We start from the raw sequence: 17,708 nt of genomic DNA, 5'->3' as shown, positions 1-17,708 counted from the left end.
TAATTAGCTGTATTCCTAAGTATTTTATTCTTTTTGTGGTAGCTGTGAACAGGAATACATTCCTGATTTGACTCTGCACTTGACTCTTGTTAGTGTCTGGGAATGTTAGTGGTTTTTTGCTAGTGATTTTTGCACATTGATTTTGTATCCTGTGATGTCTTTGTCCAATGATTTTTTTCATATATGTAGGATTATTTAAAATCTCTGAAAGTGAAATGTATTTCAAGATCAAAGGAATGGTCATTTATAGGTCTTTTGATAGGTATTTTCAATCATGAGTTTACTAAGCCATAGAAGAGCATACAAATGTTTGTTATCCTAAATCTGTGCAGACAGTATTATCTTTAAAAATAAGGCTGTTGTCTTTTGATATGCAGCTGAATATTTACATTTGCATAATAATGAAGTTTCAGTGTTACTTTATCACTTTCAATGAACATTTTATCTATTAAGATTATTAATCCACTATTTTATTTTTTACTTTTAACAAAATTTTTGTTATTTACTGTATAGTTATTTAATTTTATATTATTGGATGCCTTTTCCTTTGTAATTTCTTCTGTTTTCAGTCTCAGAAATTCTTTCTTGTTCAGATTTTCGTAAACATTTACTTCGAATTTTTTAGGAGTTGGTTGAATTGGGTGTGCGTGCACCTTGAACTTTCACATCTAAGTCTTTAGTCGTCTAAAATACATTGGCATGAGTTAGAAATACAACTTACTACTAGTTGTATCAATAGAATTTTTCAATTTTAAATAGGACAGGATTTTGTCATATTTATCTGTGTCCCCAGTCCCAGCATGATACACATTCAGTGTTTACTGAATTAATTTCAATGAAAAGCCCTTGGCTAGCATTTAAAACAAATGTTCTCTTACTCCATCCCATACTGGAGGAAAGAGTGTAGCTATTTTCTTACTAGTAAAAATCGATTGAGTGTTGCATTACTCAAGTCATCCTCCACTCAAAATTTTACATTAGCTTTCCAAATACTTCAGAATAAAGTCCAAACTTCTCAAATATATTGTAAATGGTATGTTTTAGAATTTGCCATCTCAGTTTTCAAACTAGAAAGATCATCTTTTAGCATAGAAATTGCAAAACATTTTTTTCCATGGAGAGAAAGAATGCAGGAATAGAAGTCTAGACAGGCATTTCTTTTTCTAAAACTGAGATTCCATGAAAAAAGAGAATATCAATTTTAAAACTATCTTTCTCAGCAAACTTCTAACTTTGATAAGTTTCATTCCTAAAACGTGTTTTCTTAAATCACCTTGAAAATATTTTCAAATTTTATTGAAGGGAACATATGGAAAGAACCATATTTAGGTAATCTTGAGGTTTTTTGCAGATTCCACACTGACTTTCCAATTTCTTCCCCCTTTCTTAAAATCATTTGGACTTTATTTATCTATTTAGGATAATAGAACCTTACATCTATATATGTATTGTTTTTGTTTTAAATTTCCCAGTCCCTTTCAGAAATATTTTTTCATTTGACCCAGAAATCTTGTGAGGTAGATAATATTTATTCATATGAGTAAAATTATAAGCAGAGAGGTAAAATGAGGTGCCTGATATTACACTGGGGGTCACTGACAAAACCTAGATTCCATCCCTGCATCTGGGGTATCTGGAAGCTAAGCTGCCTTCAATACTATTCAATGTATATTTTGTAATTGCCACTTTTTTCATTTTATAAAGAATAATTGATCTGAGCACAATGAAATATTATATTACTTAGAGCCAATATGTAGCACTTAGAGACCTTTACAAACTGCTAAGAGGAAACATGATTACTGGCTGTCTAAAGTATGAACTTGACTTCAGAACCAAGTGGACTACCAACATTTTCCCCAGACCTAACCCGTAGTTTATACAGTTTATCTAATTTGGTAACGAACATGAAATATTCTGGCTTGTTTCTATTTCTTTGTTAAATCAAGTAGTAATAAACTGCCCCGTAATGAGTGAATGAATTAATAAGTTACAATTCATATAGAAATATACTTATGCCAATAAGTTTTTCCAAGAAGTAGAACTTTTTATGATGTAATGGTAGTTGACCATTTAAGAGAATAGCATTTCAAAGAGCGTAGATTACTACTTAATTTTGAAAACGCTAATGAACAGCATAGTTTCCAGAAACAATTTATTAAAATAGTTTTCTTATAAAAGAATAATCAGTTTAAGAATACGGTATCAGCCTATGCCCAGTTTTAATGTCTTTGCTCCTTTTTACAGCTACCCAGGTGGATTTAGACAAGTAACAGCTGCTCAGCTTCACCTGAGGGATCCAGTGGCAGTAAGTTTCTTGTATTTTTTATTAATCATCTTTGGAAAGACCAATTCAGACACTGTTTTGTCAGTCTCCCTTCTCTTTTAATATAGTCAGCATTCAAGGATATAAATTCTTCACTTTAGCTGTATCACACAAGTTTTGATAAGTATTATTTTTATTATTCAACTCTATGTATTTTCTAATTGCTATGTATTATGTTTTGCATTTAGTCGAAGAATTCTGATGTTTTTCTTTTTAAATTTTGATACCTGCATAATCACCTAGTATATGATGAGTTTGCTGAAATGCCTTGGAAAGGAGAGAGATATATGTATGCATGTGTATACATATATTTTCAAACATGCTAAGTGTGTTCTTGTATTCTGACTTTTTTTGTTAACTCGAATATTATCTGAGTTTATTTTTATTTATTAACATCCCAATTGTAGATTTATTAATTTCTTCTTACAGATCTGTCCATTTTATTCTGGAAAAAATAGTAAAGTTCTTAAAAACATAACTACTTTCATTTTATTTTATTATTTCTTTATTTATTTATTTTTCTGGAGGCAGGGCCTCACTCTGTCACCTAGGCTAGAGCACAGTGGCACAATGATAGCTCACTGCAGCCTCAAACTCCTGGGCTCAAGGGATCTTCCCACCTCAGCCTCTCAAGTAGCTGGGACTACGGGTACGCACCACCATACCCTGCTAAAACTTTTTATTTTTTGTGGAGACCAGGTTTTCCTATGTTGCCCAAGCTTGTCTCAAACTCATGGGCTCAAGCCATCCTCCCACCTCGGCCTCTCAAGTGCTAGAATTAAAGGCGAGAGCCACCACACTCAGACTTTATTCTATTTTTAGTTTATGTTTTTAAAGACAGGGTCTTGCTACGTTGCCCAGGCTGGACTCAAATTCCTGAGCTCAAGCAATCTCCCTATTTTGGCCTCCCAAACAGCTAGGACTGTAGGCACTCTGCTTGTTTATGTTTTATTTATTTTTCTTATGTTTTTTTCCTGTCAATTTTTGCCTTATATATTTTGAAGGTTTAGTGTTAGATGAATTTAAGATTGGAATTGTAATCTTTCTAAACAATTGATCAGGGTCATTATGTACTGATCCTCTTCATCTCCAATAATGTGTCTGTTTGTTCTGATATTAAGATAGCTCCATTAGCTGACTTTTGATTAGTGTTTGCCTCATATATTTCATTGTTTAAACTTTACTGAGTTATTATGTTATAGATGTTTTTATTGTAAACATCATGTAGCTAGATTTTCTCTTCTTTCTTGCCTTCTTTTGGATTGGTTGAATTGATTTATTATAGGTCTAAAGATCATCAGTATTTTTACCTTCCTTCCAAATCAATGAAAGCCCTTAGAAGATTTTTAACTACCACTGTCCCTCCCAATCTACATGCTTTCTTTGTTCAGGATTTTTAAAAACTCTTCTGATTGAACATTCTTGTTATTGTTTTATTCTGTTACTGATTTTTTTAAATTTTCTTTTATTACAATCCCTTCTTGTAACTCGGCCTGCCTTCTAGTATCAGTTTCTTTTTCCTTGAAGTACCTCTTACTGGCATTCTTCTAGCCACATTCTCTTAATACTGAACTCACCTTTTTTGTCTGAAACTGTTTTCTTTATTTTTGCTTTCATTCTTGAAAGATAGTTTTGCTATAAATGGAATTCTAAGATAACCATTATTCCATTATTTTTTTCTCTCAGCTATTTGAAGCTATTATTCAATTGGAATTTAGCTTGTATTATTGCTTTTATAAATCAGATGTCGATTTAATTATTTCTTTATGTGTACTCTTGTCTTTTTTTTCTAGATACCTTTAAGACCTTTTCATTGTCTTTGGTTTTCATATCTTCCTACTACAGTCTTATTTATTTCGTTTGAGGACTGGTTTCTTCGGTTCTGGAAATGTGTTAGCTCTTAAATCTTCTAATATTGGGTCTCTTTATTCTCTGTTTCTTCCCTTTGGAAATCTGGTTATAATAAGAGGAGACAGTTGCATTTTATTGTACATGATTCAGTACCTCTCTTTCATACTTCATGTCTCACTGTCTCTGTGGGGCATTCTCAGTAATTTCTTCAGATCTGTGTTCCAGTTCTGTATCTTTTCACCTGTGTCTAATCTGATTAACCTTTTTCTGAGGTCCTAATTACAATTACCTTTTTTCCGTTTCTTGAAGTTTTATTATTTGGTTCTTTTTCAAATTTGTTGATCAGTTTCAATAGTCTTCTGTTTCTTTATCGTGTTTTGGTCCACTCTTATATTTCTTTATGCATATTAAACATAATTCTTAGCATTTATATCTGATTCTCGTATTTGTGGCCTTTGTAGGTCCACAATTTGTAATATCTGCTCAGTATACTTACTTGGTAGGCTCATGTACCTTGAAACTTCATCTCTGGGAATTCTTTAAGACCTGTGTTAAAAATGGCTTTCCTCAAAAAGGATTCACTTAACTTATGGCAACTACATGGGGCTATAACAACCTGAGATTTTTTTGAGCTAAACTTTAGACTTACAGGATCTTCATCCCCACAAGAAGGATGAATTTGGGGCCTCGAAGCCTTGTGAGGTCAGTTTTCATACTTTAAAAGATTTTTTTATAAACGATATTAATTAACTTCACTAATTTTTATTACTTTGTGTATTATACTGGGAGAGGTTCTAATTCATACATTAGTCACCAATATTGCTAAAGGCAAAGTCTCCTGTTGTTTTAAGATTTATTTTTCCTTTTAACTATTGATAGAACTAACCTTTCAACTTTACTCATAGGTTAGATAGCATTTTTTTCCTATTAGAGACTATTTTGTCTTTTTACTGCAATACATTAATAAATTAGCAAAATGTTAGACCTAAAAATATCATTTTTTTGTTTCCCTTAAATAATAAAAATAAATATCTATTGTCAGGATACAACCATTTGTTTGGTATAGTACTGCCTAAAATTTTCTTGGTAAGGTTAGGGGGAAGGATATTTTATTATAATAAGGCCTGACGTACCATTTAGAAGTGTCATGATTTACTATTTATTTAGTATTGTTTATATCTGTTTTATAAAAGTATGCTCAGAGTTTGCTTCTTAGGAAATATTTAATTTTTTTTTTTAACTAGTGTGTTTTTAAGCCTTACAGGTCAAAGTATTATACTTTGAATATCAATATGCTTTGTATATAATAGTATTAAAAGTTATAAGGGCTCCTGATAATATATATCACAGCTGTTACAATAAATTATATTTTTAATACTTTATAAATATTTGAAATGTTAAAATGAAAGTTTCTGTTTTATCTTAACTGTACACTAGGAGGCAGTATAGTATAACGTTCATGTTAAAAATTTAGTATTAGGTAACATTTGTAGAAATTGTTTCAAATTATTGTTTAGGAGTAATAATTGAAATGGATTGTAAAATGTTTGAGGAAGGCTTAGGAAATATTTCAGAGTTAAATCCATTTGGATTATTACCTCATTAAAGGATTTTAATTTTTTAAGTCTTAATTTTTACTATGTTTTGAAGAAGAATGTCTTGTCAAGGAAGAGATTTATTATTTACTTTTAATTCAGATGCTAAGTGTTTGTCTGGAATAGTAGGCCTCTGCCAGTAGACATAATTTGCTTATCAGTTCTTACTGTGTGTGGCCTATCAGAGAATTTGTTTCACAATGCAGCTTTCTGATTATTAGTACAGAATTGAAATTTGTGAAATATGATAATATTTAATAGTTAAATAGGTAATAGTTTGTTGAATATTTAAAATTTTTCATAATGGTGTAGATTATTCTAATTTCAAATAAATATATCAATTTAGCCCTTTTCTTATGTTCTTTTTCTCTCTGTCATATGTTGTAGCAACTTTAAAAGGCTCTATGTCCTTATGTTTTCTTCTAACATGGTTCCTCTATTTGATTTTCCCCCTTCCTATAAATAATAAGTTACTTCTGTGACACAAATGGCACATGCTCTGGGATATAGATTATATGAGGAAGGTCTTCAATATTTACTAACTTTATCTTGTTCTATCTTTTTTACTTTCTGAATTTCTTAAAACTTTACTTAATGTCTATACAGCTAGAATTACTTTTTTGCATGTATGTGTTGTTTCACGTGTATTTCTTTGTTTACGTACATTTGTATGTCGTTTTTCCTCCCTGTTAGCTTAAAATCTTTTCACATTTTCTAACTTTTTAAAATTTGAGTGTGGAGTTTGCATTTTCTAATAGGGCAAATTTTTAAAATGCCAACTTAGTAATTCAAATAAATACAACTAAATTTTTTAGAAATAGGAGAATCAAATGCCATGTAACACTACTAATACAATAAAATTGCCTTTACGATGATATTCAGAGGATATAATTACTTGCTTATCCAGAAAAGATAGTCTTAACATTGTCAGTTTCAATTTACAACTTTTAAAACATTGAAAAATTTAAACGCTAATAACTAAATCAGTGCTGTCTGGTAGAAATTTTCGCTGTGATGGAAATGTTCTGTGTCTGCACTGTCAAATGTGGTAGCCACTAGCCACATGTCAACTGACCACTTGAAATGTGTGGCTTTTGTGACTAAGGAACTAAATTTTTAATTGCTTTTAATTTTAACAACATAAATATATATATGTTTATATAAATATGTTTACATGTATATTTATATATACTTAAATGACCTCTCAAAAACATAAAGTTTTAACGCTAACAGAAAATAGAAAATAGATGGAAAATGCATATGGTATCCCATTAGCTTTTGCATGTAACGAGACTTTGCAGTCTGATTTGATGAGAGAATAAAAGTAATAGGAAGGCCTCTTACAAAGTAACCCTGTTCTAACATGTACTGTTTTAGTGGGTTTAGCTGTAACAAACATCAAATTATATTGAAAACTGAGTGCAGATGATAAAAATCAATTATTCTATCTAAAATTGGCACATATACAGGTTATTTTTATTCCTTTTTTTCTTTTTCTAAATAAACAATAAATGGAGCCAAAAGAAAATAGTAATGTACAAAGTAATAAAAGTTTCTTTTCTGTTGCTTCCACATATCCACTTAGGTCTGTTTCTTTCCTGTATTCGTGTTGAATCTAAACCCCTCATTTTCTTTTTATTATTATTATTATTATACTTTATGTTCTAGGTTACATGTACACAACATGCAGATTTGTTTTTTATATATATATGTGTGTGTATATATATATGTGCCATGTTGGTGTGCTGCACCCATTAACTCGTCATTTACATTAGGTATATCTCCTAATGCTATCCCTCCCCCCCACCCACCCCACAATAGGCCCCGGTGTGTAATGTTCCCCTTCCTGTGTCCAAGTGATCTCATTGTTCAGTTCCCACCTATGAGTGAGAACATGCAGTGTTTGGTTTTCTGTTCTTGCGATAGTTTGCTGAGAATGATGTAAACCCCTCATTTTCATCATCATCTCTAATTATGTTTACTTTCTTACAATCGCAAGTCACAATTTTCTTATTGTGTCCTATGTATATCTATTTTTCAGATTGTAAAACTAGCTATTTATGGCATGCTGCCTAAAAACCTTCACAGAAGAACAATGATGGAAAGGTTGCATCTTTTTCCAGATGAGGTAAGTCAGTGGTCATTGGTAATAAGGCTTTTCCAAAATTTTCAATTAAATGTTTTTCTTTTTAAATAAATGCCAACAGTTATTTTCAAAAATGTTATGTCAACTTCTGAAATATTTTTGTATTTTTTAAGTGAATATGTATGTATAAAAAATGATAATTACTTTTATTAATATTTTAAAATGTAAAATGAACCATCATTGGACTAAAAATTAAAAGTATCTAAATTTTTTTAAACAATTTTAATCACTGCTTGCTTTTGAACAAGGAGCTATGATCAGAACCCCTGTTAAACTGCTTGCTTTTGAACAAGGAGCTATGATCTGAACCCCTGTTAAACTGAGGTACTTGTTGATAATTTTATTCACTGTGAAAAAGTTTTAATTTAGTTTACTTTTTATGTGACCAGTAGCAAAACTTCTGTGAATCATGGATTAATAGCTTAACTTTGGTTGCTATTAGTTTCCATGATTTAACTTTAGAATCCTTGTTCATACTCATAGTTGAGTCAGCTAAAAATTACTTGGAAAAAGTATAAACATTTTTATTTATTAGTATTATATTGTTTTAAGTACTTAACTTTTCTCCTTAATATAATGCAATGAAATACTAAAGCTTCTATAATAAAATAATTGAGTTCAGTATCAAATCAGAGTGCCTGGCTTTGAATCTGTGCCCCATTATTTACTGACTGCATGGACATGGGCTCATTACTTACCTCTGTTTTCTGCTCTGTGAAGTTGACATAATAATAGTATCTATTTTACAAGATTGTTGTAAGGATTAAATAAAATACACTTGTGGATTGCTTAGAAAAGAGCCTGGCATGATAAGTGCTAATTGCTATCATTACCATGGTTATAATTGTCCTTCTTTTTCCTCCTGAAGGAATAATATAAAAATTTATTCCAGAATATCAAGTTACAATGATTGTTCAAGCTATGCATGTGCTCTTATTGTTAGCTTAAACAATACATGAATAGTTATTAATAATGAGTAAGTTTCTCATATTTATCAAAATGATTAATTTATTGTCTTTGCTGTAAATGAACAAGTAGAATAATTTCCCGCTATTCACTTTACCTCTAAGGTAGCATGTATGGGAGCAGTATCATCATCCAAGGATCACTTCATGATGAAATTGCAAGAATTTAAGAATTCCTATTTCTGATTGTATTGTCACTTTCTTTAGAAACCATAATTTCTAAAAGACACAAAAACAATATTTCATTTACAAAGTAAGTTTGAGTGTAGATATTTTAAGTATTCATGGTAGTTCAGTTAAATAGGAAATTACTTCATTTCAGAATATAAATGAACCTAGTTCCCAAAAACGAATTGATAAGTATTCAGAAGCTTGACAGTACATTTTATCAAGCCCATGGGGGAAACAGGCACACTCATACATTGTTGGTGGTAGCACAACATGGTGCATCTCATCTGGAATCCTGGGAATAATTAGGTAACATTTAACGAAAATACATACATCAGGAGATTGATCCTTGATCCAGCAATCTCATTTATAAAAATACACCTTGAAGATACACATGCACATGATTATTTTCACTGTATTCATAATCATACAATAAAAAAAAATAATGCTTATTCATAGGAAGTAAATTGTCGAGTATTGTGCAATTTTTTAAAAAAAGAATGACACATATTTTTGTGACTTGGTAGTTGTGCTTTCTAGGATATATTGTTAAGTGAAAACAAACAAGGTAAAAAAGAATGTAGATGGCATACTACATTTCTATGCGTATATACATATGTGTGTTTACATACACACAAACATATCTTTATGTGCACTATTTTTTGCGTAAAGAAGCACCGGAAGAGAAAGTTGGCAACTACTAGACTATGGGTACAAAGGAATAGGGAAAGAATGAGATTTTTTTCAGAGACTGTCTTTTAAATTTATTTTTTATGTTAATCATGTTAAAATTTTATATATTAGAAAAATAAAATGACAGCACCAGTAGAGGTGAGCACAGTTAGTTCCCAAATCTTGTTTTCCACATGCTATTCCCTACCAAAAGGAACTTAGTTCTTGGAGAACTGATTGATTCACGATCTGGAGCAAAGAACGAACTAAATTGTTATGGAGTATACACATGCACATGACTAGTATTTCTGCATGATTTATAATAGTGACATAATAAAAAGTAACAGAAAATAAGGCAGTACTCAAAAACTCATGGAGCAATATCAAGAGAACATGGAGCCAGCTTTAGGTGGTGCCCACTTTCCCACTGACCAAATACGGAACTGTATGAGCCTCAAAACACATGGTAATAATAAGGGATTACCTTGAATAAGAAAACAAAAATCTATATGGCTACAATGACCATCCAAAAATTATTTTTAATTTATTATAATGTCCCTTCTTTCTGAGGATAGAAAAGCCCTCTATAGAAGAATATCATATAAAAAATGTAGAAGGAATACTGAACTAGAAAAGCCACCATCACCAGCATATTCTGTGGCCACTGGGTAAAAGGTTATTGTGGAGCAGGATAGTTATAGTTTCCAAGTAACACACTACAGGGTATTCATTATTTGTAAAGGGAATCTTTTCAATTATTTGTGATGGGAATCTTCCCATTGCTTTTACATTAATAAAGTCTGGTGGACACCACCATAACCAAGAGATCAAATCTTTGGTCACTGTGGGGAGAAACCGACATCAGGTGCCTCCTGCTGTGAAGCACTGAACACTCAACATAAACTACATAGCCTCTTGTCAGTAATACTTAACCTGAATGTAATCATGGAAAAACAATAGTATAAATCCAAATAAAAGGAAATTCTGCAACATAACTGGCCTGGACTCTTGAAAATATTAAAGAAAAGGCAAGGAAACTTACGATTAAAGGAGACTAGACTACAGAGTAAACAACATAATATAGTAACTAAATGCAGCATGTGATTCTTGACCTGATCCTGAATTGGGAAAAGTTACATTTGACAATATGAGACCTATTTGGGAAATTTGAATATGTACGTATATTAGATAAAAAGTATTTCGTTGATGTTAATTTTCCTGAACATTAAATTTAATGTGGTTGTATAGGAAACTATCTTTAGGAGATACATGCTGAAATATTTAGTTTGAAGTATTTGCAAATTACTCTAAAATGGTTCATCCAAAAAGCGTTTGTGTATAGACAGACCAAAAGAGAAAGCAAACGTGTCCTGTTAACAGTTGGGGAACTTAGGTAAAGATTAGATTAATGTTCATTATATTGTCACAACTTTTCTGTAAGTTTAAATTTTTCTAAAGTAAAAAGTTGCAAAAAAAGTGATCACTTGACCCATGTTTCTGTTTGTTGCACTTGTTCTTTTCCTCATTTCCCCTTAGGTTAACCACCTCTCTGTGAAGAGAACTCTTAAATCCCCATAAACACCTTCAGTTAGCATTCATGGGTTACCTTCTCTGTATACACATTAAAGGAGATACTTCTCCCTCTTCCTGGTTTCATGTGTAATGCCTAATCAAAAACTTGGATTCCTCATGTTGCATTGATTTTAACCATTCAGCAAAATCCTCTAATAGTAAATAAATTTGGCTCATTCTATTCAAAATTCTATTCCATGCCGCAAACATTTGCTAGGAACCCACTATGTTCCACATGCTCTATGCTGAGTGAGCACTTAGCAGCTTTTTGAAATTGTCTTTACAGCTGATCTAGGGAATTTTATACTGGCTTTCCAAAGAAGTATGAAATATTTATACATCTTTGGAAATATCTGACAGGTAGGCTCCTTCAATAAGTAAAAAATAAGTGTCACCAACAATCTTTTCTATGTCCAGGCATCCTCTGCTTGCCCTGACTCTGTAATTATTGTGCAGATTTGAATATACTGAGGAAGTGATAACAATAGGGGAAAGGATGTTAAATATTGTTAAATGCTTTTCAGTGAAGAAGCACATTATCAATAGTATCTATTGTGTTTTGTATATGTTGATAGTGACCCAGCCTATCCAAACCACAATTTTTAAAATTCATTTAAATTGCTTAAAATATTATAAATATTTTGCTATATTGGGTTTTAGGACAAGCTTACAGGACAATAGAGCTCTGTGATCCTAAAGTTACTATAAAATTTTATCCTGATTCTTAAGACAATATGTCTTAAGACAACATGTCTTAAGAATTGGTCAAAACGATGCCTTATTTGATGCCATGTCCTTGGCCAGATATTGGATTCCCACTTGTAATAGTGCTCTCTGCAGAGAGCTGTAATTTACAGTGTGATAATCCTTTTATCGAAAATTCCTGTGCGCATACTATAAAGAGAAGAGGGAATTATATCTACTCCCCTTATAAGAATGCCTATAAGACACCTCCATATTGGTATCATTATTTAAATAGAGTTCCCAAAATTAATTTATCATCCAGTCTCACAATATAGTGCATTCTCCCAGCTGCCTTATTTCTGTGTCATAAGTACAATATAAATGTTCATTCTTTTGGTTACCCACACTCTTCATTTTTTTATTCCTCCTTAGTCTGTCTAATTCCAATGCTTGCTTCTTTTAAAACGTCTTAGATATGTGCTTTACACTTTAGTGTGCTTTTAAGTATCTAAATTCAAACTTTAAAAAACTCTTACCTTGATTACTGAAACAGCCACTTAATTTTTCTTGTCTCCAGCTTTTCTCAACTGCAGTTCATTCTGTCTACTGTTGGCAGGTCAATCTTCCAACTCTTCTCTTCGTTTTTCTGAATGTTGGATACATAATAGGGGGAAAGTGGTCCTGGTCAGGGGAATACAATTAATAAAGATATCACAATTTGAGTCTAGAGCAACACATGAAAGGTGAGGAGGTTGATTAGTCAGAAACCATGGATGTGTGTGTGGAGAAGTGACGTTGAAAAGGTGGACTAGTGGTAAGGACTGTCTAGCTAAGCAAGTTTAGCAAAGGAGTTAAAACTTTATCCTGAAAAATTTCAAGCTGAGAGGTGACTTTTTAAAAATTATAAGCCTTAAGAAGGCGTGATCTTTTTATTTTCCTTTATATGGCCAGCACCTAGCCCAATTGGTTCTTAGAAGTTCAATAAATGTTTCTTAGATAAATAAATGACTCAAAGATTTTCATTTTCAAATTTTTTTCTGGCCACAGTTGGAGCACTGATTGAAAGGTAGTGGCACTAGACCCGGAGACCCATTACTTAGACTCGTCAGAAGAGAAAGCATGAGAATGAGCCACGGCAGTGTCTTTTCGCAGTTGAAAAGAGGGAAATAAACAGCACATTTTAAAAAATAGGTGTCTTATTATAATGGGATTACTCGTATTAATCTAATGTACTTTTGGGGAATTTTTATAAGGTTTTTATTTTAAAGATTTTATGTTTTCCTTATTCTGTGAACATTCTTTTGCTTTTTTTAACACTAAGTATTAGTAATTTATTGCTAAGAAAGATATTTTAAGAAAATTAAGTCAATTTTTTTAAATGTAGGATATTCCAGAAGATATTCTTAAGAATTTGGTGGAGGAGCTTCCTCAACCACGAAAAATACCTAAACGTCTAGATGAGTACACACAAGAAGAAATAGATGCCTTCCCAAGAGTGTGGACTCCGTAAGTGTTTCCCTTCTTGTCTTTTTTTTCTCTTTTGATATCCTCTGTTTCCTCAACCATATGATTAAATAAGATCCTTGAGGACGGGAAAAGTGAACTCATTTTTCTGCTCCCTTGGGAACTCAGCAGCTACTACCTACAAATAAACTCTAGATGTAGATATTAGAACCAAAAATTTTTAAGCATTAAGACCTTGCTAGGTAAGTGCAAGGATGTTCATAGGTTCCTATAATTATCAAATATTTTGTTTGGGTTGACCTTCCTTGGACTGATGGTAGTCTTTAGGAATGATACATGAATTGTTATTAATCTGAAATGTAAGGATTCTCAGATTTCCACATTGTTTCATAAGCTAAAACTGTTATCTAATGAAAAGTCATTAATTTGGATACTTGCTGTCTTGGTTCAAAAAGAAAAATAAACAAAAAAAAACACTTTTGCTCTCTTCTGTACAGTTGCCTCTACCTAAGGCCATAAAGCTGCTAAGATGTAACATTCTTACTCCCATCTAGTTGTTTCTAGGCTTTTTTGCCAGGGATCTCCAGATGATGAAGCATTTAAGTGTAACTTCCTCAGGCAGTCCTTCCTGTAATCTTTGAACCTGGTTAGGCTCTCATTATGGGTTCTCATCGTACACTTCCATTTACTGATTTACTCTAATTTAATTATATATTTGTGTGATTATCTGTTTTCTGTCTGTCTTTCTTGCTAGACTTCATGAGGGAGCTACATGGTTGTCTTATTTAGCACTGAGCATGGTGCTAGACAAATTAAGTAGACACTCAGCCAGTATTTTTTGAACAAATTAATTAAGACAGATTTTTTTTATCAGCTTTTGTAAGTGACTTCAGGAAAGAATCTCTAGAAAATATGAAGCAAAGACCACTTTTCATTTTTTTCACAGCATTTATCACTATCTACAGTACTTTTATTTATATGTGTGTTTATTATTTGTCTCCCTACACTCATGGCAATAATAAAAATAGCAAACACTAATAAAGCATTTATTGTGTGCTTTATATGTATTAATCTACTAATCCTCACAGCGATCTAGTGAGTCAGTACAATTTTTATTCTTATTTTTTAAATGAGAAAATGTGGGCACAGAGAGATAAAGTAACTTGACTAATATCACATAGTTGTAAATGGTAGTTTAGGGATTCAAGCCTGAGTGACTAGCTGCTGTGTCATGCTCCTTACTCTGCTGGAATGCCCCTTCTTGCATTGGCATTGTCAGCTTCAAGGGGGCAGGGACATTGTCTGATTCAGCATTTACATCATAGAAATACTTAGAAACATGTAGAAATAGTACTTGGCACATAATGGGTACTCAGTGAGTGTTTTTGAAAGAATGAAGACATGAGCTCTTTCCCTAAAAATTAATTGTGAAATTGTCATGAATAGCTTAACGAAGTTTTAGAAAAATCCAAACAAAGGTTCAAATCTTGCCTCTATAGCAACTGACTCTATAACATTAAGTAAATCATCTGTCATTTTGAGCCTTAGTTTCTTCATCTCAACTCAGTTTCTTCAGTTGTAAATTAGAGCCAGTCCATACTTCTGAGAATTGCTGGAAGGAATAAGTGAGCAACTTAGCACACTTGAAGTGCTAAGTTTTTTATAGGAGAATTTTTTTGCTATTGCAAATTCTATACCATTTTAACATGCTTGCTAGTGCAGAATTTTATTGTAAATGTACTTAAGTTGATGTAGTTTGAAAATATTCAGCTTTGGTAAGTTATATACTAAAAACATTTTAAGTTGTCCTTGAAGTTTTGACAGGTTACCTTCCTATAACAAGTTCTGTAAATATATATCTGATTTTCTTACAGAAACACCATCATAAATGAATTTATATTCTGACCAAGAGGGGTGTGGTACTCTTTTTTTTAAAATTAGAAATAACAAAGATGCTGTTAAATCATGGATATGCAAATACATATTATACACTTGAAGTCATATTTCATGAATATTCTAAAGTGTATTCTAAATCAGTTAAACTGGCACCACAGTAATATAACAATTCACAAATTATATTTAGTGTTATAGTCAGAGTACTGACCAAAATTCTCATTTTGCTGAATGATTTCTGCTTTCTTTTGAAACAAATTAGAAGGTGCCTGAGTGCCTTCATTTTATTAATAGAATTAGAAAGGGCTTTTCTATAGCTATTTTTAAGGAGACTTTAGAGAAACTTAGAGCCACTTGATGCATTTTTAGTTACTACTCTGGGAATGGATTTTCCTGCCCTCTGTCTTCATTCCAGATTTCCCTGAGGCAGGAATATGCATTAGACACCAAGTTTTCCTTTATGCTTTATTAAAGTTGTGATTTTTCCTCATAAATAGTCACATACATATGTTAAGTTGTATTGTCAAAGTAATAAAATATACATTTACTGAAATGTACAGATAGTATAGGTGTACTAGTCATTTAATATAAATCATTCTATATTTCTTTCTCCCTGCACATTTGAGGTGACATCAAGTCCAGTTAGTCTTTATTATGTGAAAAGCATGTGACCAGGAAAAAAAATAGTCAAGTTTGTCTAAGAAATAGATGATCATTTACTTCAAGGCTCTTGAGTAGAACTTTCTGCAATGATGAAAAAAACTCTCAGCCTATAATCCTAGCACTTTGGGAGGCCAAGGCAGGAGGACCTCTTGGGTACAGGAGTTCAAGACCGGCATGGGCAAGATGGCAAGACCCTGTCTCTACAAAAACAAAAAACAAAAAAATTAGCCAGGTGTGTTGGCACACACTTGTAGTCCCAGCTACTTGGGAGGCTTGAGGCAGGAGGATCCCTTGAGCCCAGGAGGTTGTGGCTACAGTGAGCCATGATCATGCCACCGCGCTCCAGCCTGGACATCAGAGCAAGACCTGCCGAGAGAGAGGAAGAGGAAGAGAGAGGGGGAGGGGGAGGCAGTGGAAGAGGGAGAAGAAGGAGAGGGAAGCCTGGCGCTGTGGCTCATGCCTGTAATCCCAGCACTTTGAGAGGCTGAAGTGGGTGGATTACCTGAGGTTGGGAGTTCGAGACCAGCCTGGCCAACATGGTGAAACCCTGTCTCTAATAAAAATATAAAATAAAAACTAGCCGGATATGGTAGTGGGCACCTGTAATCCCAGCTACTCTGGAGGTTGAGGCAGGAGAATTGCTTGAACCCGGGAGGCAAAGGTTGCAGTGAGCCGAGATCACGCCATTGCACAACAAGAGCAAAACTCCGTCTCAAAAAAATAAAAGAAAAGGAAGCAAGGAGGGAGGGATGAAGGAAGGGAGGTAACTCTATTTGAGCTTCAAATACGTTAGCTACTGTTGATGTGTAGCTCTTGAGGTCTTGCACTGTGGCTAATGTGACTAAGGAACTGAATTTTTGTTAGTAAACAAAATTACCCTTGCTTCATATGGCTAGTGTCTACATTATTGGACTATGCCATTTTATAAAGTTCTATTAAATATTACATACTTTACAATTAGAATTAAAATATTTGATATGCCATGCAGTTCAATTCATGGAACATGAGGTTTTTATTATTGGAAGGATTGCCTTTATTAGAAAAAAATTTTTTGCTCCTTTTGGAGGAGGACCTTGCTTAAGATATGCTTTTGTTCTACCCAACATAGCTAAGCCAAGAATATTATCTTCCTTTGGAATGTAGTAACTGGAATTTGTTTAAGATAGATCTGATGGCGAATCTACAGACACTTGACAAACAGATGTACCTGCATTGCGCCACAAGTAAAGAGCCACAAAAGTAGCTTGCTTTGGTGTTTGCTTCCCTAGTAATAATACTTAAAATATGTTTATAATATTAAAATGTACATTTTATAATTTGAACTGTTATAAATATTTGGTTAAATATAAGTTTATTAACTTTTATATTAGAGACGAAAAGCTTCTGAGCAGCAGAAACAATTATCAAAGAACTTTGAACCCAGTAGATGATTGACAAAATTGCTTTAACCTTAATTAAAAGCTAGCATTGTTGGGATTTTATTTACATTATTTTAAATCACCTACAAAGATTCTTTCAGGCCTAGTTTCAGCATCATTAGGTTTTCTTTTGTTAGTTATTAGTTTAGTCATTAGTTATTGTCATTTTTTAAGCTAAAGTAGAAGATAGGGAATGAAATTGATCTTTATGACAAAACTATACTTTTTGAAAACTAAAAGCCATTTTATATATACTATGGGTACTATTGCCTATTCATCTCACTTCTTAAGTTA

The 17,708-nt window shown here is 32.6% G+C and overlaps 1 protein-coding gene across 3 annotated transcripts in view; it reads left to right on the top strand.

Annotated features, from left to right (window-relative positions):
• MRPL13 (mitochondrial ribosomal protein L13) overlaps nucleotides 1-17,708 on the top strand; it is a 49,446-nt gene that overhangs the window by 17,477 nt on the left and 14,261 nt on the right. For 2 of the 3 annotated variants that reach the window (XM_073999359.1, XM_045398633.2), the window contains 3 exons: nucleotides 2,245-2,305; nucleotides 7,811-7,897; nucleotides 13,361-13,482. In XM_073999359.1, coding sequence (XP_073855460.1) covers nucleotides 2,245-2,305; nucleotides 7,811-7,897; nucleotides 13,361-13,482 — 270 coding nt within the window. The remainder of the gene's footprint in view (nucleotides 1-2,244; nucleotides 2,306-7,810; nucleotides 7,898-13,360; nucleotides 13,483-17,708) is intronic. The other variant, XM_073999358.1, reaches the window with a different exon arrangement.

Source organism: Macaca fascicularis, chromosome 8 (genome assembly GCF_037993035.2).
Source record: "Macaca fascicularis isolate 582-1 chromosome 8, T2T-MFA8v1.1".
Taxonomy (NCBI): domain Eukaryota; kingdom Metazoa; phylum Chordata; class Mammalia; order Primates; family Cercopithecidae; genus Macaca; species Macaca fascicularis.
This window is presented reverse-complemented; position numbering and strand designations above follow the sequence as displayed.